A 25,118-nucleotide genomic window follows, 5' to 3' on the forward strand; every position below is an offset into this window, starting at 1 on the left:
AAATCCTAAATATTCTTGGTTCCTTGTTCTTCCCATTCCAGATAGCTTTGAAGTCCTTTTTCCTTTTACCTTATTATTCATATCCCATGTCTTGGCACTTTTCTTGTGCAAATAATTCTTGTATGAATTTTTTCTTTCCCTCTCCTGTCATGCAGCTTTCAGTAAATATTTCTATCAGGGTACTGAGGAACTGTCTTCTCCATTAATTCATGAAATGGTTTGTTCTTATTCACTTTGAGGTTTCCTCTGAAAACTTGTAGACATCTAACTGTAAGTGCATGAATTTAACAATATCTCATCATGTGTTTGTAGAATTTTCACATATTTTAGTGTAGGGAGTTACTGCATGATTGTTAATAGTTAAAATTTAAACTACTGCATTGCCTTTTTTATCTTACTATGTATATGAATTGTAGTTAGGGATATTACTAGTAGTATTTTTGAGAATCAAATTATATATTACATGTACTGTGTACTGTAGTGAAGTCAGTGTTGTATATTTAAATAAGTACAACAATTTCTGCCTTTTCTATTCTTTAGTCAATTAACTATTTGTTGAGTCTTTACTGTGTACGTGCTGTTACTAGATTTGGGTGCTATTGTTGGAAACAGGCACATATTGTCATTGCCTCATGAGACTTACATTCTCGGGAAAAAAACAGGCAGTAAATCACTAATAATCCATTTAATTAGGGTTAGTCTGTGCTTTGCTGCAGACTTGTGGGAAACTGTGCTAGTACTTCGTGTGGTGTCTGACCATGTCTAGAGCTATCAGTGATGGCTTACTGGATCAAGTGACCTTTAGACTGAGCTCTGGAAGATAAGTAAGCATTTTCTTTGCAAAGAGGAGGTCCTAGCATTCTGGACAAACGGATCAGCACATGCAAAGGACCTGAGATGGAAAGGATCATGGAGGGTTTGGAAAGAAAACTAGGAAGAGGGTAGAACAGAGAGTGAAAAGATGATGATAAGGTAGCCAAGAGCCAGATAAAGTAGTTCTTTGAAAGGGAGAAATTGGAATAAATGGGCATTTTTTAAAGATGATGTTGATGTAATGAATGATGGATGGATATAAGGAAATTCAGGTTTCTGTTACTGAGATAGACTAGATTATACAGCTTGATTTTTTCCAAAAAAATAATTTTAAAATGTTGAATAAAATAAAACATTTTTGTAAAAGCTTAATGGAGCTCACAAAATGATGCTAAGAACCATGAGGCCAAACTCTCAAGTTTCCTTACCTAGAACTTCTAGTAAGCTGAACATTAAAGCGCCTTTGCCCTAGTGGGCCTAGCAAAGTTGAGTATTGGTATTTATGGCCTCATAGGGTGGGATGGGGGGGATGGAAAATACACCTCTGCCCCTGACCCAGATTGGAAGTCCAGCAGAAGACAGTCCTGGTAAGTCAGGACTCCCTCCCATCTTAAGTGTAAGGGAGAACTTGAAGTGAAGCTGATTCATTTCCCTATCACAGGAGCTATAAGCAGAGCATTGAGCTGTAAGCTCCAAAAGCTCAAAGCTCTGCTCAAATGGGCTAAACCCATTTTAGCTGAGTGATATATTTAAAACAAATTTAAACCCATTTTAGCTGAGTGATATATTTAAAACATACTCTGCCATGAAATTTGTTTCAAAGTTTCTGACTGACTAGGCATGACTTTGAATATACAAATTTAATGGAACGTTTCAGTAAAAAATGACAGAGTATGCAAGGATACAACGCACCACAAGCAAACAGTAGGAACTACAGACAGCAGAAGCAGATCTGCGGACTTCATGTACTAGAATTGCCACACGTAAATTACAAATAACTATACATGTGGTATTTATAAAAACAAAAATAAGCTTGAAAATAAGGAACATAAATAACCTGGAGGTTCCGGGCCAAGATGGCAGCTTAGCAATGTGCACATTTTAGTTCATCCTCCAGAACAACTACTAAATAACCAGACACAATACAGAACAGCTCCTGGGGCCATGTCAGTGACCAGACACACGGCGTACTCCAGTCTGGACCAGCTGGACCAGCTGCAAGCCTCCCCAGAACCGTGAGTTCCCCAAGCCGTGGTGGCTGGCACCCCTCCCCCACAGGCTGCTTCCCAGAGGAGAAAGGAAAGAGACTTTAACAGCATAAGGGGGTGAGCCCAACCAAACACCAATTGTGGCATTAATTAACAAATTCTGACTACTAAAAATAGGGCCCCAGCTCAGGTGAACCTGGTCAAAGTGGAGGTCACTCATTTTTGCCTCAGTGCCAAGGGGGCAGGGCTGATGGAAAAAGAAAAAAAAAAAAAAGAAAACAGAGGTTTTTGTGGCTGTGTTTCTACAAAGGCTTAACTGCCTTTGGATTCAGCAGCAGAACTTCTCAGGCGGCAACTGCCCCAGGCATAGGCAGAAACAAGCTCGTTTGAGGGCTTGTCTGGAACCTGTGTCTTCCTCAAGGGAGGGGTGAAGCCCAACTCAGGGGGAATCCTTTCCTTAAGGAACTCAGACACCAGGGCTTGGAAATTTGAAGCCATTAAAACCAGCCTACAACCTCTCTTTTTTCTCTACCATGCCCCCAGAAGGGACAGTCTGCCAAAGTTAAAGGTACCACATCATCTTATGCTGGTGAGACCCGCAGGCAGACAAGTGCCACATACTGCACAGGATAAGAAAAACAGAGTCCACAGACTTCGCAGGAGAGTCTTTCAACCTTCTGGGTCTCACCCTCAGAGAAAACTAATGCAGGTGACTCTTCCCTCCTGATAGGAGGCCAGTTTGGCCTGGGAAAATCCTGCTGGAGTCTATAATACCTAAGCAGACCCTCCTAAGGGTGGGGGGGAAAAGGCACCACACAAGCAGGGCAAGAAACAAGAAAACAAGAACCGAAAAATTCTCCTCTGTTAAACAAAACCTAAGATAGAGGTCCAGATAAAACTGAACTGAATGTCAAAGAACAAATAGACAACAAATACATCCAGCAAGAAAACCCTAGGTAAAGGAAGTGAAAGCAATCTCCAGAATAAACTAATTAAGGTAATTAAATGTCTAGACACCAGCAAAAAATAACAAATCACACCAGGAAAATTGAAAATATGGCCCAATCAAAGGAACAAACCAACAATTCAAATGAGATACAGGTGCTGAAACAATTAATTCAGAATATACGAACAACATGAAAAACCTCATCAAAAACCAAATCAACGAACTGAGGGCGGATATAAAGAAGGCTAGGAATGAACAAAAAGAAGAAATGGAAACTCTGAAAAAACAAATCACAGAACTTATGGGAATGAAAGGCACAGTAGAAGAGATGAAAAAAACAATGAAAACCTACAATGGTAGATTTCGAGATGCAGAAGATAGGATTAGTGAACTGGAGGATGGAACATCTGAAATCCAACAAGAAACAGAAACTACAGGGGAAAAAATGGAAAAATATGAGCAGGGACGCAGGGAATTGAATGGCAATATGAAGTGCACAAATATATATGTTGTGGGTGTCCCAGAAGGAGAAGAGGAGGGAAAAGGAGGAGAAAAACTAATGGAGGAAATTATCACTGAAAATTTCCCAACTCTTACGAAAGACTTAAAATTATAGATCCAAGAAGTGCAGTGTACCCCAAAGAGAATAGATCCAAATAGACGTACTCCAAGACACTTACTAATCAGAATGTCAGAGGTCAAGGAGAAAGAGAATCTTGAAAGCAGCAAGAGAAAAGCAATCCATCACATACTAAGGGAAACCCAATAAGACTATGCATAGATTTCTCAGCAGAAACCATGGAGGTGAGAAGAAGTGGGATGATATATTTAAATTACTAAAAGAGAAAAGCTGCCAACCAAGAATTCTATATCCAGCAAAATTGTCCTTCAAAAATGAGGGAGAAATTAAAACATTTTCAAACAAAAAATCACTTGAGAGAATTTGTGACCAAGAGAACAGCTTTGCAAGAAATACTAAAGGGAGCACTAGAGACAGATACGAAAAGACAGAAGAGAGACGTGTGGAGAAGAGTGCAGAAAGGAAGACTATGAGTAAAGGTAAAAAGAAGGAAAATTAGATATGACAAATAAAATCCAAAAGGCGAAGTGGTAGAAGAAAGTACTACCCTTACAGTAATAACGCTAAATGTTAGTGGATTAAACTCCCCAATCAAAAGCCATAGACTGGTAGAATGGATTTAAAAAACAGGACCCATCTATATGCTGTCTACAGGAAAAACATCTTAGACCTAAAGATAAACATAGGTTGAAAGTGAAAGGTTGGGAAAAGATATTTCATGCAAATAACTATCAGAAAAGAGCAGGAGTAGCTATACTAATATCCAACAAATTAGATTTCAAATGTAAAACAGTTAAAAGAGACAAAGAAGGATACTATGTAGTAATAAAAGGAACAATTCAGCACGAAGACATGACAATCATAAATATTTATGCACCAAACCAGAATGCTCCAAAATACATGCGGGCAACACTGAAATGTTGAAAAGAGAAATAGACAAATCTACCATAATAGTTGGAGACTTCAATTCCCCACTCTCATCAGTGGACTGAACATCTAGACAGAGGATCAAAAAGAAACACAGAATTTGAATATTACAATAAATGAGCTAGACTTAACAGACATTTATAGAACATTACACCCCACAACATCAGGATAACACCTTTTTCTCAAGTGCTCATGGATCATTCTCAAAGATAGACCATATGCTGGGTCACAAAGCAAGTCTCAATAAATTTAAAAAGATTGAAATCATACAGAACACTTTCTCAGATCATAAGGGAATGAAGTTGGAAATCAATGATAGGCAGAGTGCCAGAAAATTCACAAATATGTGGACATACTCCACAACACACTCTTAAACAACCAGTGGGTCAAGGAAGAAATTGCAAGATAAATCAGTAAATATCTCGAGGCAAATGAAAATGAAAACACAACATATCAAAACTTACGGGATGCAGCAAAGACAGTGCTAAGAGGGAAATTTATTGCCCTTAAATGCCTATATCAAAAAAGAAAGGGCAAAAATCAAGGATTTAACTGTTCACTTGGAAGAACTAGAGAAAGAACAGCAAACTAACCCCAAAGCAGGCAAAAGGAAAGAAATAACAAAGATTATAGCAGAAATAAATGAAATTAAGAACATGAAGACATTTGAGAAAACCGGTAAAATCAGAAGCTGATTCTATGAAAAAATCAATAAGATTGATGGACCCTTAGCAAGACTGACAAAAAGAAGAAGAGAGAGGATGCAAATAAATAAGATCAGAAATGGAAGAGGAGACATAACCACTGACTCCACAGAAATAAAGGAAGCAATGACAGGATACTATGAACAACTTTATGCTAATAAATACAACAATGTAGATGAAATGGACAATTTCCTAGAAAGGCATGAACAACCAATTTGACTTGAGTAGAAATAGACGACCTCAACAAACCAATCACAAGTAAAGAAATTGAATCAGTCATTAAGAAGCTCCCCCAAAAGAAAAGTCCAGGACCAGATGGCTTCACATGTGAATTCTCCCAAACATTCCAGAAGGAATTAGTACTAATCCTGCTCAAACGCTTCAAAGAAATTGAAGAGGAGGGAAAGCTACCTAACTCATTCTACGAAGCCAACATCACCCTCATACCAAAGCCAAAGATATTACCATAAAAGAAAACTACGGACCAATCTCACTAATGAATACAGATGCAAAAATCCTCAACAAGATTCTAGCAGATTGAATCCAGCTACACATTAAAAGAATTATACATCATGACCAAGTAGGATTCATCCCAGGTATGCAAGGATGGTTCAACATAAGAAAATCAATTAATGTAATACACCATATCAACAAATCAAAGCAGAAAAATCTCGTGATCATCTTGTTTAATGCAGAAAAAGTATTTGACAAAATTCAACATCCTTTCCCGTTGAAAACACTTCAAAGGATAGGAATAGAAGGGAACTTCCTTAAAATGATAAAGGGAATATATGAAAAACCCACAGCTTATATCATCCTCAATGGGGAAAAACTGAAAACTTTCCCCCTAAGATCAGGAAAAAGACAAAGGATGTCCACTGTCACCACTGTTATTCAACATTGTGTTGGAAGTTCTAGCCAGAGCAATTAGACAAGAAAAAGAAATACAAGGCATCAAAATTGGAAAGGAAGAAGCAAAACTCTCACTGTTTGTGCACGATATGGTACTATATGTCATAACCCCCAAAAAATCCACAGCAAAACTACTAGAGCTAATAAACGAGTACAGTAAAGTGGCAGGTTACAAGATCAAAAATCTGTAGTGTTTCTATACACTAGTAATGAACAATTTTAGGGGGAATCAAGAAATGAATTCCATTTATAATTGCAACCAAAAAAATAAATATTTAGGAATAAATTTAACTAAAGAGACACAAGACCTATACAAAGAAAAGTAAGAGAAATTGTTAAAAGAAATCACAGAAGACCTAAATAGATGGAAGGGCATACCATGTTCATGGATTGGAAGACTAAGTATACTTAAGGTGTCACTTCTACCTAAATTGATTTACAGATTCAACGCAATACCAATCAAAATCCCAACAACTTACTTTTCAGAAATAGAAAAACCAATAAGCAAATTTATCTGGAAAGGCAGGGTGCCCTGAATAGCTGAAAGTATCCTGAGGAAAATAAATGAAGTTGGAGGTCTCAAGGCATATTATGAAGCTACAGTGGTCAAAACAGCATGTATTGACCAGTGGAATCGATAGAGTACAGATACAGACCCTCTCATCCATGGACAATTGATCTTTGATAAGGCAGTCAAGCCAACTCACCTGGGACAGAATGGTCTCTTCAATAATTGGTGCCTAGAGAACTGGATATCCATATGCAAAAGAATGAAAAAGGACCCATATCTCACACCCTATACAAAAGTTAACTCAAAATGGATCAAAGACTTAAACATTAGGTCTAAGACATTAAAACTGTTGGTAGAAAATGTAGGGAAATATCTTATAAATCTTATATTTGGAGGCGGTTTTATAGACCTTACACCCAAAGCAAGAGCACTGAAGAACGAAATAAATAAATGGAAACTCCTCAAAATTAAACACTTTTGCACATCAGAGAACTTCATCAAGAAAGTAAAAAGACAGCCTACACAATAGGAGACAATATTTGGAAACGACATATCAGATAAAGGTCTAGTATCCAGAATTTATAAAGAGATTGTTCAACTCAACAACAAAAAGACAGCCAGTCCGATTACAAAATGGGAAAAAGACTTGAACAGACACTTCTCAGAAGAGGAAATACAAATGGCCAAAGGGCACATGAAAAGATGCTCAACTTCCCTGGCCATTAGAGAAATGCAAATCAAAACCACAATGAGATATCATCTCACTCCCACCAGGATGGCCATTATCAGCAAAACAGAAAATGACAAGTGCTGGAGGGGATGTGGAGAAAGAGGCAAACTTATCCGCTGTTGGTGGGAATGTCAAATGGTGCAATCACTGTGGAAGGCAGTTTGGCGGTTCCTCAAAAAGCTGAATATAGAATTGCCATATGACCTGGAAAAACCATTGCTAGATATCTACTCAAAGGACATAAGGGCAAGGACACAAACGGACATTTGCACACCAATGTTTATAGCAGCATTATTTACAATTGCAAAGAGATGGAAACAGCCAAAATGTCCATCAACAGACGAGTGGCTAAACAAACTGTGGTATATACATATGATGGAATATTATGCAGCTGTAAGAAAATAAAGTTATGAAGTATGTAACAACATGGATAGACCTTGAGAACATTATGCTAAATGAGATTAGCCAAAAATAAAAGGACGAGTACTATATGGTCTCACTGATATGAACTGACATTAGTGAATAAACTTGGAATATTTCATTGGTAACAGAGGCCACCAAAAGGAGATAGAAATAGGGTAAGATATTGGGTAATTGGAGCTGAAGGGATACAGATTGTGCAACAGGACTGAATATAAAAATTCAGAAATGGACAACACGATACTACCTAACTGTAATACAATTATGTTAAAACACTGAATGAAGCTGCATGTGAGAATGATAGAGGAAGGAGAGCTAGGGGCATAAATGAAATCAGTAAGAAAGATAGACGTTAAAGATTGAGATGGTATAATCTAGGAATGCCTAGAGTGTATAGTAATAGTGACTAAATGTACACATTTTAAAAATGTTTTTGCATGAGGAAGAACAAAGAAATGTCATTACTGCAGGGTGCTGAAAATAGATGGTAATTAATATTTTAAATCTTACCTTATGTGTGAGACTAAAGCAAAAAATGTTTATTTGGTACAAAATTTCTATTTTGACTAGTGCATTTCCTAATATAACTTACGTAGATAGCTTGATTGAACACCATAAGTACTTGGAATCTCAGGTAGGACATGAAATTTTGTTGATTTGTCCAGAGTGATGCTCCGATGAATTCCAGTGTGATTTGATCAGTGAGTGGAAAAGCATTTGCAAAACCCCCTTTGGGAAATGGTGAGAACGGGGAGAAATTCAACTTCCCCAAGTTGAATTCTTGATATTCTCACAAGGAGTGTGGACAACCAAAGCTATAGGCTGAGCCCCCAGTCTTGGGGTTTGTTCATATGAAATTTAACCCCACAAAGGATAGATAGGGAAGTCTACTTAAAATTTAGGCTTAAGAGTCACCCCCAAGAGAGCCTCATTTGTTACTCAGATGTGGTCTCTCTCTCCAGCCAACACGACAAGCAGTCTCACCACCCTCCCCCTGTCTATGTGGGACATGACTCCCAGGGGTGTGGACCTTCCTGGCAAAGTGGGACAGAAATCCTAGAATGAGCTGACACTCAGCATCACCGGATTGAGAAAAACCCTAGAATGAGCTGAGACTCGACATCAAGGGATTAAGAAAACCTTCTCGATAAAATGGGGGAAGAGTGAAATGAGACAAAGTGTCAATGGCTGAGAGATTCCAAACAGATTCGAGAGGCTATCCTTGAGCTTATTCTTATGCATTAAGTAGATATCACCCTGTTATTCAAGATGTAATGGAGAGGCTGAAGGAAACTGCCTGAAAATGTAGAGCTGTGTTCCAGTAGCCATGTTTCTTGAGGATGATTGAATAGTGATATAGCTTTTACAGTGTGACTGTGTGATTGTGAAAACCTTGTGTCTGATGCTCCTTTTATCTACCTTGTCAACAGACGAGTAGGACATATGGAATAAAAATAAATAATAGGGGGAACAAATGTTAAAATAAATTTAGTTTGAAATGCTAGTGATCAATGCAAGTGAGGGGTAAGGGGTATGGTATGTATAATCTTTTTTTTTTTCTGTTTTCGTTTTATTTCTTTTTCTGAATTGATGCAAATGTTCTAAGAAATGATGAATATGCAACTAAGTGATGATATTGTGAATTACTGATTATATATGTTAATGTTTTAGTTTGTTAAATTTTTTTAAATTAATAAATTAATTTTTAAAAATGTACAAGTTCATAAAAAAAAATAACGTGGTAGTTTAGAAAAGAGAAAGGTAGGAGGGGATATATTTAAAGGCATATATCAGTGTAGTTGAGAGTTGCATCAGGGGTGTTTGGAAAGAATGGACCAACTTGAAAGATCTTTAGGAGGCATAATCAGTAGAATTTATGAAGCACAATTACTCTCCTAAATGAAGGCTTATTTTTTTCCCTTAATAAATGCATTAATTTAATATTCCTTCCTTTATTTCAAAACAAATAAACAACAACAAAAAAATTGTTCAGCGTTCTTCTCTGGGATTCTGGAGATGACAAGCAAAGGTTTTTATTGGAAAGATTTGACAGGTGAAATGTAATTAGTGTCTCTAACAACATAGTTCGTGTTATAGAATAATGCTTTTTTGTTTTTGAGGTTTTAGCCCTGATGTAGAAATGTTGTGAGCTAGACTAGACTACGTAGATGACTTTCTTTTTTAATGCTAGGAAGCCAGAGGAGCCTTGAACCAAAGCAGGCCATAAATGCCTCCTTCTTCTTTCACCATCCCAAAGCCCTGACCAGATCTAACCACTCCTGTGGGATGAATAGCTGTGTCCATCAGTACAATAGAGAGAGTAGAGGAGATAGAGAGAGTAGAGGAGACAGTTAATAAGGTATTAGGATGAAGCATGATGAATTAAAGATTTTGGTGAATTATATTCCAGGTAATCATTTGTGTATTTCAATCAGTCTTTGGTTTGGAGATAAAAATGGTTTAATTTGGCATGCATGTTGCCAACCAGTGCTTTTTAATACTTGGAAAGAAAAACTTAATCATTTTGAGGAGATGACTTTTAAAATCTCATTCCAAAGAAGCTTTAGTGTTCTGTATACATTATATTATATATGATCCTCCAAGTTGGATGAAGAGTCAGTTCAACACAAAATAGTTCCTTAGATCCACTTTATAAATTACCACCATTATTTTTAGTTCTCTCTGTCAGAGAAGATTGTCTAGTTAGCATTTTTTTTAAAGATTGGTCTAACTGAAAGTGAACCTTCAAAAGATACACTTGAAAGGGCCATTTGCTAGCCCCCCTCTTGCCATGTGAACTTGTGCTGGTGTCTCCGGTGGCCACATATGTGGATTGAGGAAGAGTAGATGGGTATAAAAATTTAAAATCTTCAACAAGTGGCCAAGAATCATTGTACATTGGAGTTAATCAAGATGCTGGCCACACTGGGTGGGCCACAGTGGCTCAGCAGTCAAGAATGCTTGCCTGCCATGCCAGAGGACCCAAGTTTGATTCCCGGTGCCTGCCCATGTAAAAAAAAAAAAAAAAAAAATGCTGGCCACATGTAGTTAGTGAGTGCAGGTTATCAAGGATCCCATATAGTCTACTCGATAGTGGGCCTTTACCCTTTGCGTGTTCTGACTCCTTACCCCGCTCCCCACCCCCCTTTTTTTTCAAGAGCTGGATTCTGTTTGCTATGAATTACAAGATTCTGTAACCAAGTGGTTTTGAGAAGAAAAAAATAAACAATGTTTCTTTTTTCAGATGCTATGGGATGTTGATTAACTAGTGTAATTAAATAGTCCTAATTAGCATTGCTTTGTAGTAAAAGCCTAAGGTCTTACATTTAGTGGTCTTTTCTGCTTCCTGGCAGATTATTATCACCCACAGGTAAATTTTAGAGCTCATTTTAGACAATTCCAGTAATTCTTTGATTTTTACTTGATTTAATTCTACTAAATGGTGTCCACTTAAGATATAATCTTGAAAAATATTTGATTACAGATTGTGACTCTTATGTCATGTTGTTGGTCCTAGCTTCTGGTGAAAATCCTTGTGTGATGGAGACTGAGACACAAGTATGATGCCTAGGGAAATGTGTTTTCTGTGGCCAGGCTGGAGTGGAGCCACCAGCATGTGGAGGGAGAAACTCCCATTTCATGCCTCTGGCATGTAGGGCAGGTGAAAAGTGAAATGGCTTTAGGAAAAAAGGTACCCAGGGACCTTGGTTTTAAAATGCAGTTTCAGAAAGAATGCAGGCAAAGTTCTGGCTTTCAGATATTTGGCATTTTGGGGAAAGGAAGGACTGAAATTGGTGTTTTTTCCCTTTAATCAAAAAGTCAAGGCAAAGTCATCCAGCAAGCTGCTCTCTTGTTTCTTTCTCATTGCCATTAAGAGCAAGCACTTTATGCATATGACACAAGGTTTTCTTTTTGAAACCAAAACTTAAAATTTACATGGCTAGAAAGATCTAGAATCATAATTTTCCTCAGTGAAGCATATTTAGGGAACTTATAAGCGAACCTCCTAAGGAAGGGTCTGTCAGTTGAGTCTCAACTAAACCAATTTTATATCATGTTTTTAGAAATAGTTGGAAAGATATGGATCTCCCACCCCCAAGAGCTACTTAGTTCAACACTTATGACTCCTTCTGCAGCCCTGCTTAGCTAACCCATGCCCTGAGATATAACACCTATGGTCTGGAGATAAAGTCAACTAACTGTTGGTGGATTCTGTTAAAAACTCCTTATACTTAGGTTCCAGTCATTCTCAGAAGGCAACCTTCCATTATTATTGATAAGTTTGAGACCATCATGCAAAACCAACTACTCTTTTGGTTCCTCTGCTGGGGATTGAATTATGTCTCCCACAAAAGTCATATTCAGGTTCTGTCCCTGGTCCTGTGGGTGTTGAATCCCTTTGTACATAGGACCTTTGAAGATGTTATTAGTTAAGGTGTGACCAAACTGAATGGGGGTGGGCCTTAATCCATAGGGTGAAGTCCTTAAAGCAAAGGAAATTAGACACAAAATGAGAAGCTGCACAAAGAACAAGAAACTTTGTTCTTTGTTTTCAAGAAACCAGAAAAGAAAGAAGATGCTGGCACGTGGTACATTGCCATGTGATGGAAAAGCTAAGGAAACCCCAAAATTGCCAGCCAGCCAGAAGATACCAACCTCTGGAGAGGGAGCAAGCCTTCTAGCCTCTGAAACTGTGAGCCAACAAATTCCAGATTTTTAAGCTCTATTGTCCTAGCAGCTAGGAAATGAAAACAAACTTCAAATTGTTCCTCTTTCTCTTCACTTTCCCACTCTCTTTTCCTTCATTCCTCCTTGTCAAAGTCCCTCTCCCTGTGTTCTTCATCCCACACTTTCTCATCTCTTTAATTCTCTTGTTCCCTCTCTCCCGGCTGTTATCCTCCCTTTTGTCCTTCTTGCTATAGTTATCCTCTGCCTACACACAGCACATTCTAAGCTCTCACCCTTCTTTAAAAAAAAGAAATTTACATCTTTGTTCTACTCTTCATCTTTGCCATTTACCACTCCTCCATCTCTCTCCTTCATTTACTCAAACTCTCTATTAAAGGGGTTTAAATTCTCACTCTTAAATTCAGTGACTTTTTTTTCTCATGATTAGCTCCTCTGTAGCCTTAATATTGGAAATTTATCCTTCCATGACCTCCATAATCATCTTGGCTCTCTTCCTACTTCTTTGACAAGTACCTTCTCTTTTGCCGAGTCTTCTTCCTTTGGAGAGTTTATCCATTTTCTTAAAACCAGTTTTCATCTTAGTGTCGATTAATTTACAAATTATATTTCTAATTCCAAACTTTTCAAATTTTTGAAATCTTTCCTGTCATAATCTTATTTCTCCTTTGGGCTCATTTCACATCCTATCAGTTTCACCACCGCCACCCTGTTATGTGTTTCACGCCTAACTTAAAGGAGTAGTGCTTTTCTGCTTCCGAGTAAGAAATAAGATTAGAAAGCATTGCGACTGATTTTTCCTGTGACTGATTAAATGAGTTTAACACCCCCCCCCCCCACCCCGTTGTAGTTTGCTAGCTGCTGGAATGCAATATACCAGAAATGGAATGGCTTTTAAAAAGGGGAATTTAATGAGTTGCTAGTTTACAATTCTAAGGCTGAGAAAATGTCCCATTAAAACAAGTCTATAGAAATGTCCAATCAGAGGCATCCAGGGAAAGATACCTCAGTTCAAGAAGGCTGATGATATTCAGGGTTTCTCTCTCATCTGGAAAAGCACATGGCAAACACAGTCACAGTTTCTCTCTCGGCTGGAAGGGCACATGCTGAGCAAGGCATCATCTGCTACTTTCTCTCCTGGCCCTGGGAGGCGTTTTCCTTCTTCATCTCCAAAGGTCACTGGCTCGTGGACTCTCTGCTTTGTGGTGCTGCTCTTTCTGAATCTCCCATTCTCCAAAATGTTTCCTCTTTTATAGGACTCCAGTAAACCAATCCAGACCCACCCAAATGGGTGGAGACATGTCATCACCTAATCCAGTTTAACAACCACTCGACTAAATCACATCATCCAGGGAGATGATCTGATTACAGTTTCAAACATACAGTATTGAATAAGGATTAGTCTACCTTTATGAAATGGGATTTTGATTAAAACATGGCTTTTCTAGGGGGCATACTTCCTTTCAAACCAGCACACACACACACCCCCACTTATATTTGGGATAGATGGGAGGCTTCTTTATGTATCAGCTGTGTCACCCAGCTCCTCTGCATGAGCAAATATATTAAAATAGGTATGACTTTTCTTGTTCATTGAACAGATGATAGAAGTGGGAGACAATCCCTAGATTTTAACAATTTGAACCAAAACATCTTGTCTTGAAACAATCTCTCTTAATTTTTCCTCTTCAGTGATCATCTGTGTTAATTTTGTATGAATGTTTAAAATGTTTTATCTAACAAGATTAGAGGTGCTGAGCTATTGAGTGGATTGAGAGTATCTGTGAATCTTCTCATCTTTCTAGTGGTGCAAGGGATGGAAAGAGCAGTCAGCAAGACTAGGGGAACATGTTTCATCCCTGAAGCAAAGGGGATGTAGAAAAGTAGTGCTTTTCTGCTTCAAAGTAACAGATGGGATTATAAAGCATTGAGATTGATTTTTCCTGTGACTGATTAAATGAGTCTTTCACTGTTTTATATTCATATCCTGAATGCGTAGCATTCCAAAATAAAATTTTTAGACATTTTTCAGAAGTCACTGTAATGGGGGGTACATTGATTGGAATCCCACCAACCTCCTGGGGAGTTGGGAAGGTTAGAACTGAGCCAGCAGTGAATCTAAGTGGTAGAACTAGATCCAGGACCAAGGATCGAGATAGGAAATAACAGTAGGGGTCCGTGCAGGAGGACGCCAGGTGTAGGAGGTGCTTAGAGGTTGGTGGTGAAAAAAAAGGAAACAAAGCCAGAGGTTCAGAAGCTCTGTGAGCAGTCAGGTTACTGAGCAACAAATAACGGAAGTCAGGAAAGCAGAGGGAGAGACCCAAAACCAGATGGTCGTCAGCATCACAAAGGAGATGATGAGGCTCTTTCTTGGTCAGGCGCTCTCTGAGCGGGGGACAGCCCAGAGCTCACAGATTCATTGGCCGGGCTGGGAAGATGGTGTGTGGGCGCTCCTAAGTTAAGTGGACATGAGCGAGGTCAGCAAAGGGGAGATCTGAGAGAATTATGGAAGAGATGATCCTGAAGGGCATTTAAAGGCTTCCAGTGTGAATAATCTAAATCTAGGTAGAAGGAAATGTACAGATAATCACTAGATTAACCACAGAAATCAGAAACCCGTTGTCACCCCCCTTTTTACCCTGTTTTTGCCAGAGGACAAAGGGCAGTAACTGACTCATTGAGAACCAGGGATAGGTTTATCTTGTACCAGAAAATTTTCTTATATGTTTACCTTTTCATTCTTTCTTTTGCCAAATGTATATTGAGCTCCAAATTAGAAAGATGAGCACGGGACTTGATTGCTAAATATTTACTGCATATGTCTGTGCCTGGCACTGTTCAGATTGGTTAATGCTAAAGTCTGTCATTTAAGTGTCATTTAATAGCCATTATAACTAATGTGGGGCGAGACTAGGAAGCATGATGCTATAGTAGCACCCTGTTTATCTACTGTCATCACACTTGATATTCCAAATGATTGCATTTTCAGGCTAATTAAAGGTTATGCTATTTAAAGTGATTTAAAATGACTTTGGATAGAGATTTTTTAAACACAGTTTTTTCTCAGAAAAAGTATTATGTAGAATACTTTGTAGAAAACTGAGGAAATTCAGAGAACATGATGGACAAAATAGAAAACACCTGCAATACCACAACTTCAGCACTAGTAACATTTGGGTATATTTCTATATGACCTTTCTGTGTGTGTGAGTGTATGTGAGTGTATTTTAACAAAATTGGCATGATATTGTATGTAAAGTTTTATTTGGTGATTATTTACATCATGAACATTTTATCATGTCTTTAATTGTATTTTAGTGACTAATACTCCACACAAGGCTGTACCATAATTTATTTAATGATCATTCCCTTTGGATCTTCATTTCTGCTATTTTGTCATCATAAAACAACTTGAAGACAGTTATTTTATGCCTAATGTTGATCTGTATATCTGATTATTTCCTTTAATGTAGATTCCTAGAAGTGTAGTTATTAGAAGAGCCGTTGTTGTAGTTTGCCAGGGCTACTCTGACAGCACACGTTGGATAGCCTAGACGTAAGACTCTGTTCGCTCACAGTCTTGGAAGCTAGAGGTCCAGAAAGCAAGGCCATGCTTTCTCCAAGGTCTCTAGAATTCTGGTGGTGGCTCTCTGGCAGTCTTCCATCACTTGGAGATCTGTGTCTTCCTGTACCCACCTCATGTTCCTACTTCCATGGCCTATTTCTTTTGTTTATAAGGACTCCAGTCGTAGTGGATTAAGGCCCACCCTGATTCAGCTTGGTCCTACCCTAACTAATAATAACATCTTCAAAGGTCCTGTTTACAAATAGTTCATGCCACAGGATTCAGGGTTAGGACGCGATACCTCTAGAAGCAAGGGCGACTTGGGCAGCTTATGATCTCACTGAATCTTCAGTTAACTCCACAAGTAATGGAGTAGGGGGGAAAGGGCCGTGTGACTGCTAACTAGACAGTAAACAGGGCCAGTGACCTGATGACCTGACCCACCGAGAACTCTTGCTGGATGCTGCGTCAGCTGTGTTTAAGTTGAGTTCCTCTGTAAAGAGAAGAGGATGAAGTTTATGGGTAGATGATGTGTACCATAGTCATAGATGCTCTGTACTTAATGGGCTAAAGGCTTTGGTGTTTTTATATATGTGTAAAGATGAGAAGAACTATTTGTAGTAGCTTTTCACTGGAATAATATGGATAATTACCACTGCTAAAAAATTCTGATGTTTTTCTTTATGTTCCATATACCCATGCAACTTAGCCTTTGAAATTAAAACTCCCTAAAAAAGATTTTCAATCTGTGTTAGCTAAATTTGACTTAGTGGTTTTTTTTTTTTTTTCAATGTAATTTTAGATTGGTGGTTACCAGGGTTTAGGGAAGAGAGAGAGGGAGATGAATGTAGCTGTAAAAGAACAACTTGAGTGGTTGTTGTGGTTTTGGAACTGTTTTGTGTCTTGACTGGTAGTGGGATACACAAACTTACAAGTGTGATAAGATTGTATAGACCTAAATACACATACAGAAATGAGTACAAGTAAAACTATTGAAGTCTGAATGAGATCTGTAGATTGTTTCAGTGACAGTAACCTGGTTGAGACATTATACTGTCGTTTTGTTAGATATTACCACTGGAGGAAACTGAGTAAAGGGTACAGGGGCTCTTTCTGTATTATTTCTTACAACTGTATTTGAATCTACAATGATGTCATTAGAATTTTTAAATAACAATTTTTCCTTTTTCTAAAAATGTGTAATATTTAATGTTGTATTTTTTGTTCAGCGACAAAGTTGACTTTCACAAGTACTAGGTTTTAATCAGGCTAATTTTTCATTATGTTTGTCTAACATGGACAGAAGGCACAAATGCTTTTTAAAATTTCACTACAAGTGAGTTTTTAAAAATGTAAAATTTTCTCTTTTCTCTCTTTCAGCCATGAAGACTTTGAATTTATTTCAGGAACACGAATGCGCAAACTTGCCCGAGAAGGCCAGAAACCTCCTGAAGGTTTCATGGCTCCGAAGGCTTGGACTGTGCTGATGGAGTATTACAAAACTTTGGAGAAAGTTTAAGCTGTTAGCCTACTCACTCCACCTCTGACACTTCATTGATTAACACGGGGACCACACAGTCACTGTTGACATTGCTTAGTGGCAGCCTATGTCTGGAAACACTTCTGAAAAACAGACTATTTTCCTTAAGTCGCATCAGTTTTGGTCTGCCTCGTGAGTTCTGTTTTGAACTAGTGTAACACACTGCTGGTTTTAATGTATCTTTTCATTTGTTATAGTTAATAGTCCTTTAGTATGATTTCAAAATCGTCTTTTTCTATTATGTGTATGCTTCTGTCTCATGATTTTTTCAAGCTGTTATGTTAGTTGTAACCAGTAGTACACACATTGAATCTTACTTTTTATCCCTTTAAAAAGAAGAAAAAGTCATTAAACAATAAACTTGGCTAGATCTTGTTTTAGGAATTTTACAAGACATCTGTAGCAATTAGATTTTTTTCTATGCTGAAAATATAAACTGTCTTTCTTCCTTCCAATCAGCTATAGATCTCTCAACTGTTATAATCTAAACTATTCTAATGATCTATGTAAGCCTTGAATGAACTTTCTTTATTCAATAAAATTAAATATTTGGCTTATTTACATGATATTTCTTATGCTATTTTGTCCACACACACTTTCCTTCTTGTGAAAAAGTTTCTAATGGGAGAAGAAAAATACTGGTATTTTCATTGCTGATGTGTAATTCCCACCACCATGCTGCGTAGCGAATTTTTGCATAGCAGGAGCTATATTCCATTATTTTAAGTGGAAAAATAGTAATGCTTCCACTTCCTTGTGTGCAGGGAGGAAAGCAGACTGGAAATAATGGTGACCACAAGTAGTGAATACCAAACTCGCCACTCTGTCTCTATATTGGAGATTCTCAAGAAGCATATAGACAAACACAGCAGCAATTATAATTCAGTGCTAGGTCAACAGTAGATAATTAAAATACTGTACAGAGAGCTGTGAAACAGAGGAAGAAATAATTAATTGGTATTGAGTGGTTTTGCAGGTGGAAGGTCAGGGTGAGAAAGTCTTCCCAGCAGGGATAATTTCTGAGTTCAGTTTTGAAAGATGAGCATGTTTGCTGCAAGGAGACAACGTGGGAAAGCATGTTCCAAGTAAGCCAAAAAAATACATGGAGACAGTGGGGCGTATTTTGGGAACTATAAGTACTTTGATACAGCTGGGGTATAAAATGTCACATGTGGGAAGCAGTGAGAAGTGAGACTCAAAACAACAGGGCCTTTACTTAAGGCAAGATATGATGGGAGCCTGACTTGGTATAATAATGATAAAGATGGAAAAGAGAGCAGAGCAGAATCCAGAAATATTTACAAGGTAGATTTGACGGGTATGTGTGATTTCTTGGATAGAGTCTGAGAAGAAAGAGAAATCAATAAGGATTTTCAAATATCTGGGTGGGGCAAGTGGGTGGGTGGTAGTACCAGTAATAGAGACAAGATACAGATGGGGGAATATCAATTAGTTGATTTTTTTTTTTTTTACTTAGGATGTATGCGCTGACCAGACACTATCCAGGTGTAGATACATATTTAAGAGCTGGATATACAGTTTTGGCTAAGATAGCAGCTCTTTTCTGATTTGTAGTGATATGTTCTGTGATGAAATATCCTTATGTGATCTGGTCTTAAAAATCCAACATTATATAGGGATGGCAAATTATACATGGAGATAGCATATATCATTAAGGCAAATGCAGATGAAATCCCACTAGGGAAAGAAATGAAGGCAAAAATGGAAAAGAAAAAAAGGATCATGCAATCAATAAGAAAGTAGGTAAATAGAAAAAATGCAAGTAAATAGCGAAGAAAAATATCACAGAATAGTATAGAAGGGTATGTGATTATTTTGATGGGAAAATTAGAGGTGGTGGTTGATATGTTTTTGTTTTTCTTTTAAATTATAGCTCCACGTTATGTAGATACTTTTATTTAGGGATAGAACTCCTTTATATAGTTCTATGGAGATTGAAAGGCACCATATAGTCTTCTTTTCTAACCACAAACAGCATGTGACACAGCACCTAAGCTCAGCTAATTCAGAAACTCTCACCTGGAATGCTGAGTCTATAGAAAGCAATAAAAGATGTAAAGACAGTTCAGAATGAACCATGGCTTCATGGTAGCAGTGACAGAGTCAGGATTCTGGGGGTGGCCCTGGTGGCAGTGGGTTCTTATGCAGAAGCAGTGTTCTAGCCAGAAAATTTCAGGGGCCTGACCTTGATTGAGTTCTCTGACACCAACCTCATTTCAATTCTGATTATTTTCCCAGACTCATTTTCCAGCATTGTCCTTCGTTTCTGTAAATCCTCAATAGCCTTCATGTAAGTTCCTTTGCTACCTAAATTATCTGGAGTTAGTTTCTATTGTTTGCCACCAAGAGCCCTAACTATACCAGGGAGCATGTCAAAAAAAAAAATGTGCATTTCACCTTAAAAAAAAAATGAGTTTGCTAAATTTCAAAGTTTTTACTGTCAACAGCATATTTCAAAAGTTAAAACTGTTATAGAAAAGAAAGCAATTTTTTTTTGTATTAGGCACTCAGAAAACTTAGTGTCCTTCAAAGTGACAAAGCTATAGTTATAAAATTAAAGTGAGAACGTGAAAATCAAGAGTAAGAGCATAAGGCTGAAATGTGGTCTAAAAGGGAACTTGGTGTTCTGTTGTATGGTTGCTTTTCTGAGTCTAGTCCCCACTGTGTCCCCTGGCCTGCAGCTTGCCAGAGTTGGACATGATGAAAACTTGGTTCCAGATTCCTGTGCCCTTGGGATTAGATACCCACTTTTGTGTTCCAGAGAAATGGAGAAGGAAATAAAAACAACCGATGATTTCCACCAACCCACTGGTTGGTATGTGTGTCTTTAATCTACACATCTGACATATACATAAAAACTTTATTTTTCCTTTTCCAAGTTCATAAAAATGAACCCCAAACCAATCTTTGTAACATTCATCCTTACACCAAACCTCTCCTGCCAAATAGTCTTGGCAATCTCAGCACCATTTTTATCTACCCATCAGCTGGAAAAGTGAATAGAAAAATAATAATTCATTGTTAAAGGAGGAAACGAAAGAAATTGTAATCATCTTGGCAGAAATGTTATGTTTTAAATTGATCCATTCTCTATTCCACTGTGATAATCAAGACCACATATTTGAATTTTATTTCCATCCAAAAGGGGAGTAATTATGTCTATCTCTTGAAAGTCAACATCCAAATACTTTATCAGGGAAAATTCAGAAGTCATGCATCCCACATATGGTATATTTTTATTAACACATCTGTATTCAGGGGTGGGTTGGCTCACAAAGTAAGGAGGTATTTGCCCACTGGGCTTCTTTTGTGTGTGAGGTATATTTCTTAGAGGACCTACAGACTCCTTTGGTTATATTTCTGCTGGAGTCCATTCCCTAGCCCACACAATTTTATCCTGAATATAATTATATGTAGGTTGTGCAAAAAACATTCTGCCCACTCACTTCCCTGTCAGTCTTTATTGCTCCGGCTAAAACCTTCCTAAAGATAAGCACTTAAGGACTGTGATTGAGCAGGGGTTTGTTAAGATGTGCTGCTTTGTCCCACTTCCTGCTTCCCCAGATTCTCATGGGAAAAGGCTGCTAATAACACCAGAATTTAGGGCCTAGATTCCAAGAACTAAAACAGGAAACATGGAAAATTTAATCATGGACCTTATCACCTGCCCCAGCATCGAGCCTCTATGATATTCTGCCTTTGTTAAGAAGAGGAAAACATCTCCACTGAAATGAATTAGAAGAGCTGACCCCCTTTCTTCCTTCCAATGACTCTGGCTTATCCTTCTGTTTGAGAAGTATTTGTTCTCCCCAAAAGCATAACCATGCATGCCTAGTCCCCTAGAGAAAATAGGCATCTGTTTAAAGTAAACTTACTGGGGTCCTCCTTCACAATCAAGTCCCCATGAATAAACAGCTGTGAGTTTGGGGAATTCAAAGGAAAGACTGAGTTATGTCTGATACACTTCTGGATTCACTGTCTGGCTGCCCTCAATCCTGCCCTAAATGACTTTTCACCCTCAGCATGTGGCTGGTGTATTCTGTGTGAAGTAGGGGCACGTATTTTATGCTGTATTTAGGAACATATGTAGAAATTTGCCTTTTCCTATGTTGTGGGCAAATTCCAATGGTCTACTTACTTGCAATGATTAGAGAATTTTGAGTAAGAAAAGCGTTGATAATTTTAGTTATTACTGGGATGGGATTTGTTTTGGCATAAGCAAAAGGTACAGCTTGTGAGAGAGCATAGCTTTGTAGTTAACAATTCAGGCCCTGAAGTCAAACTTCACCAATCTCTCGCTCTCTCTGTGACCTTCAGCTTCATTAGGACTTGATGTCCTTATCTGTGAAGTGAAGGTCATAGTGAGGAGTTATATGAGAGGATGCATGTATTACACTGCTTTATTATAGTTATTACTATTAATTACTTTTTAACATTAAAGATACAGTCTTTGGGCCATGTGGTAGTTAGATTCAGTTGTTAACTTGGCCAGGTGAAGGCACCTAGTTCTGTTGCTATAGACATGAGTCAATGGTACATGAAGCTCATCTGTTGCTGATTACACCTGCAGTCAGGTAGGAGGTGTGCCTGCTGCAATGAATGACATTTGACTTAATTGGCGGGTGCTTAAATGAGAGAGCGCAATGTAGCACAGCCCAAACAGCTCAGCATACCTCATCTCAGCACTTGTAGCTCAGCCCAGGCCTGTGGAGATGCAGAAAGAAATCATCCCAGGGAAACTTGTTGGAACCCAGAGGCCTGGATAGAAGGCCAGCAGAGATCGTCCTGTGCCTTCCCATGTAAGAAAGAACCTCAGTTGAAAGTTAGCTGCCTTTCCTCTGAAGAACTAATGAAATAAATCCCCTTTTATTAAAAGCCAATCCATCTCTGGTGTGTTGCATTCTGGCTGCTAGCAAACTAGAACAGGCCAGAAAACAGTAATACCAATATTTATGAGACTACACTGTATCAATCTTTGCTTCATAATACCATTCTCTAATCCACTGAGCCAAATGAGTAAATACAGATATATTTTAGATGTAAATCTAAAGGCAGTAAGTAAATCTGGTCCAGCTACACTTCTTTCCCTCACTTACTCCTTTTTTCCAACTTCTCCTGTGTTTCCTCAACTAAGAATGAGTATGTTTGTGCAAAGAGAAAAAGCAGGAATGTTTACAGATTTGCCTAAAGCAAGCACAGGCGAATTAAAATGTAAAAGGAAAAAAAAATCATTGAAAAATGGTAGCACATTGTCCAAGTGGAATGAAATGGAAAATACATCTTAAAATATGGTGGTGGAAGATCCAAAGTGGGAAGGTGATTTATTACGTTGTTGATGGGTAACATACCATTTCCTATGAGGCTCTAGTCACGTGTTAATTTATGTTTAACCCAACAAGGACTGATTAATGCCCCCAGTGAAGAATTTACTGACAAGATTTCTGCTTTCTCCTCAACATTAAGGTTGATTAAGGTCTGTTTTTTTTTTTTTTTTTTATTTTTTATTTTTTATTTTTTTTATTAATTAAAAAAAGAATTAACAAAACAATTAGAAATCATTCCAATCTACATGTACAATCAGTAATTCTTAATAACATCACATAGTTGCATATTCATCATTTCTTAGTACATTTGCATCGATTTAGAAAAAGAAATAAAAAGACAACAGAATAAGAATTAAAACAATAATAGAAAGAAAAAAAAACAAAAAAAACAAAAACAAAAAACCTATACCTCACATGCAGCTTCATTCAGTGTTTTAACATAATTGCATTACAATTGGGTAGTATTGTGCTGTCCATTTCTGAGTTTTTATATCCAGTCCCGTTGTACAGTCTGTATCCCTTCATCTCCAATTATCCCTTCTCTTTTTTTTTTTTTTTTTAATTAACGGAAAAAAAGAAATTAACCCAACATTTAGAGATCATACCATTCTACACATGCAATCATTAATTCTTAACATCATCACATAGATGCATGATCATCATTTCTTAGTACATTTGCATTGGTTTAGAAGAACTAGCAACATAACCGAAAAAGATATAGAATGTTAATATAGAGAAAAAAATAAAAGTAATAATAGTAAAATCAAAACAAAACAACACAAAACAAAACAAAAACCTATAGCTCAGATGCAGCTTCATTCAGTGTTTTAACATGATTACTTTACAATTAGGTATTATTGTGCTGTCCATTTTTGAGTTTTTGTATCTAGTCCTGTTGCACAGTCTGTATCCCTTCAGCTTCAATTACCCATTGTCTTACCCTGTTTCTAACTCCTGCTGAACTCTGTTACCAATGACATATTTCAAGTTTATTCTCGAATGTCCGTTCACATCAGTGGGACCATACAGTATTTGTCCTTTAGTTTTTGGCTGGATTCACTCAGCATAATATTCTCTAGGTCCATCCATGTTATTACATGGTTCATAAGTTTATCTTGTCTTAAAGCTGCATAATATTCCATCGTATGTATATACCACAGTTTGTTTAGCCACTCTTCTGTTGATGGACATTTTGGCTGTTTCCATCTCTTTGCAATTGTAAATAATGCTGCTATAAACATTGGTGTGCAAATGTCCGTTTGTGTCTTTGCCCTTAAGTCCTTTGAGTAGATACCTAGCAATGGTATTGCTGGGTCGTATGGCAGTTCTATATTCAGCTTTTTGAGGAACCGCCAAACTGCCTTCCACAGTGGTTGCACCCTTTGACATTCCCACCAACAGTGGATAAGTGTGCCTCTTTCTCCGCATCCTCTCCAGCACTTGTCATTTTCTGTTTTGTTGATAATGGCCATTCTGGTGGGTGTGAGATGATATCTCATTGTGGTTTTGATTTGCATTTCTCTAATGGCCAGGGACATTGAGCATCTCTTCATGTGCCTCTTGGCCATCCGTATTTCCTCTTCTGAGAGGTGTCTGTTCAAGTCTTTTTCCCATTTTGTAATTGGGTTGGCTGTCTTTTTGTTGTTGAGATGAACAATCTCTTTATAAATTCTGGATACTAGACCTTTATCTGATATATCATTTCCAAATATTGTCTCCCATTGTGAAGGCTGTCTTTCTACTTTCTTGATGAAGTTCTTTGATGCACAAAAGTGTTTAATTTTGAGGAGTTCCCATTTATTTATTTCCTTCTTCAGTGCTCTTGCTTTAGGTTTAAGGTCCATAAAACCGCCTCCAGTTGTAAGATCCATAAGATATCTCCCAACATTTTCCTCTAACTGTTTTATGGTCTTAGACCTAATGTTTAGATCTTTGATCCATTTTGAGTTAACTTTTGTATAGGGTGTGAGAGATGGGTCTTCTTTCATTCTTTTGCATATGGATATCCAGTTCTCTAGGCACCATTTATTGAAGAGACTGCTCTGTCCCAGGTGAGTTGGCTTGACTGCCTTATCAAAGATCAAATGTCCATAGGTGAGAGGGTCTATATCTGAGCACTCTATTCGATTCCATTGGTCGATATATCTATCTTTATGCCAATACCATGCTGTTTTGACCACTGTGGCTTCATAATATGCCTTAAAGTCAGGCAGCGCGAGACCTCCAGCTTC

The 25,118-nt window shown here is 37.8% G+C and overlaps 1 protein-coding gene across 3 annotated transcripts in view; it reads left to right on the plus strand.

The window, feature by feature from the left end:
• The window catches only part of PAPSS1 (3'-phosphoadenosine 5'-phosphosulfate synthase 1), a 167,454-nt gene extending 149,351 nt beyond the window's left edge, over positions 1–18,103 (plus strand). For 2 of the 3 annotated variants that reach the window (XM_077142613.1, XM_077142615.1), the window contains 2 exons: positions 12,309–12,444; positions 17,383–17,495. In XM_077142613.1, coding sequence (XP_076998728.1) covers positions 12,309–12,444; positions 17,383–17,388 — 142 coding nt within the window. In that variant the 3' untranslated portion in view covers positions 17,389–17,495. Of the gene's footprint in view, positions 1–12,308; positions 12,445–17,382 lie in introns of all 3 variants that reach the window. The other variant, XM_077142614.1, reaches the window with a different exon arrangement.
• The last annotated feature ends 7,015 nt before the right edge of the window (positions 18,104–25,118 follow it).

The sequence above is a fragment of the Tamandua tetradactyla genome, chromosome 24 (genome assembly GCF_023851605.1).
Source record: "Tamandua tetradactyla isolate mTamTet1 chromosome 24, mTamTet1.pri, whole genome shotgun sequence".
NCBI lineage: Eukaryota > Metazoa > Chordata > Mammalia > Pilosa > Myrmecophagidae > Tamandua > Tamandua tetradactyla.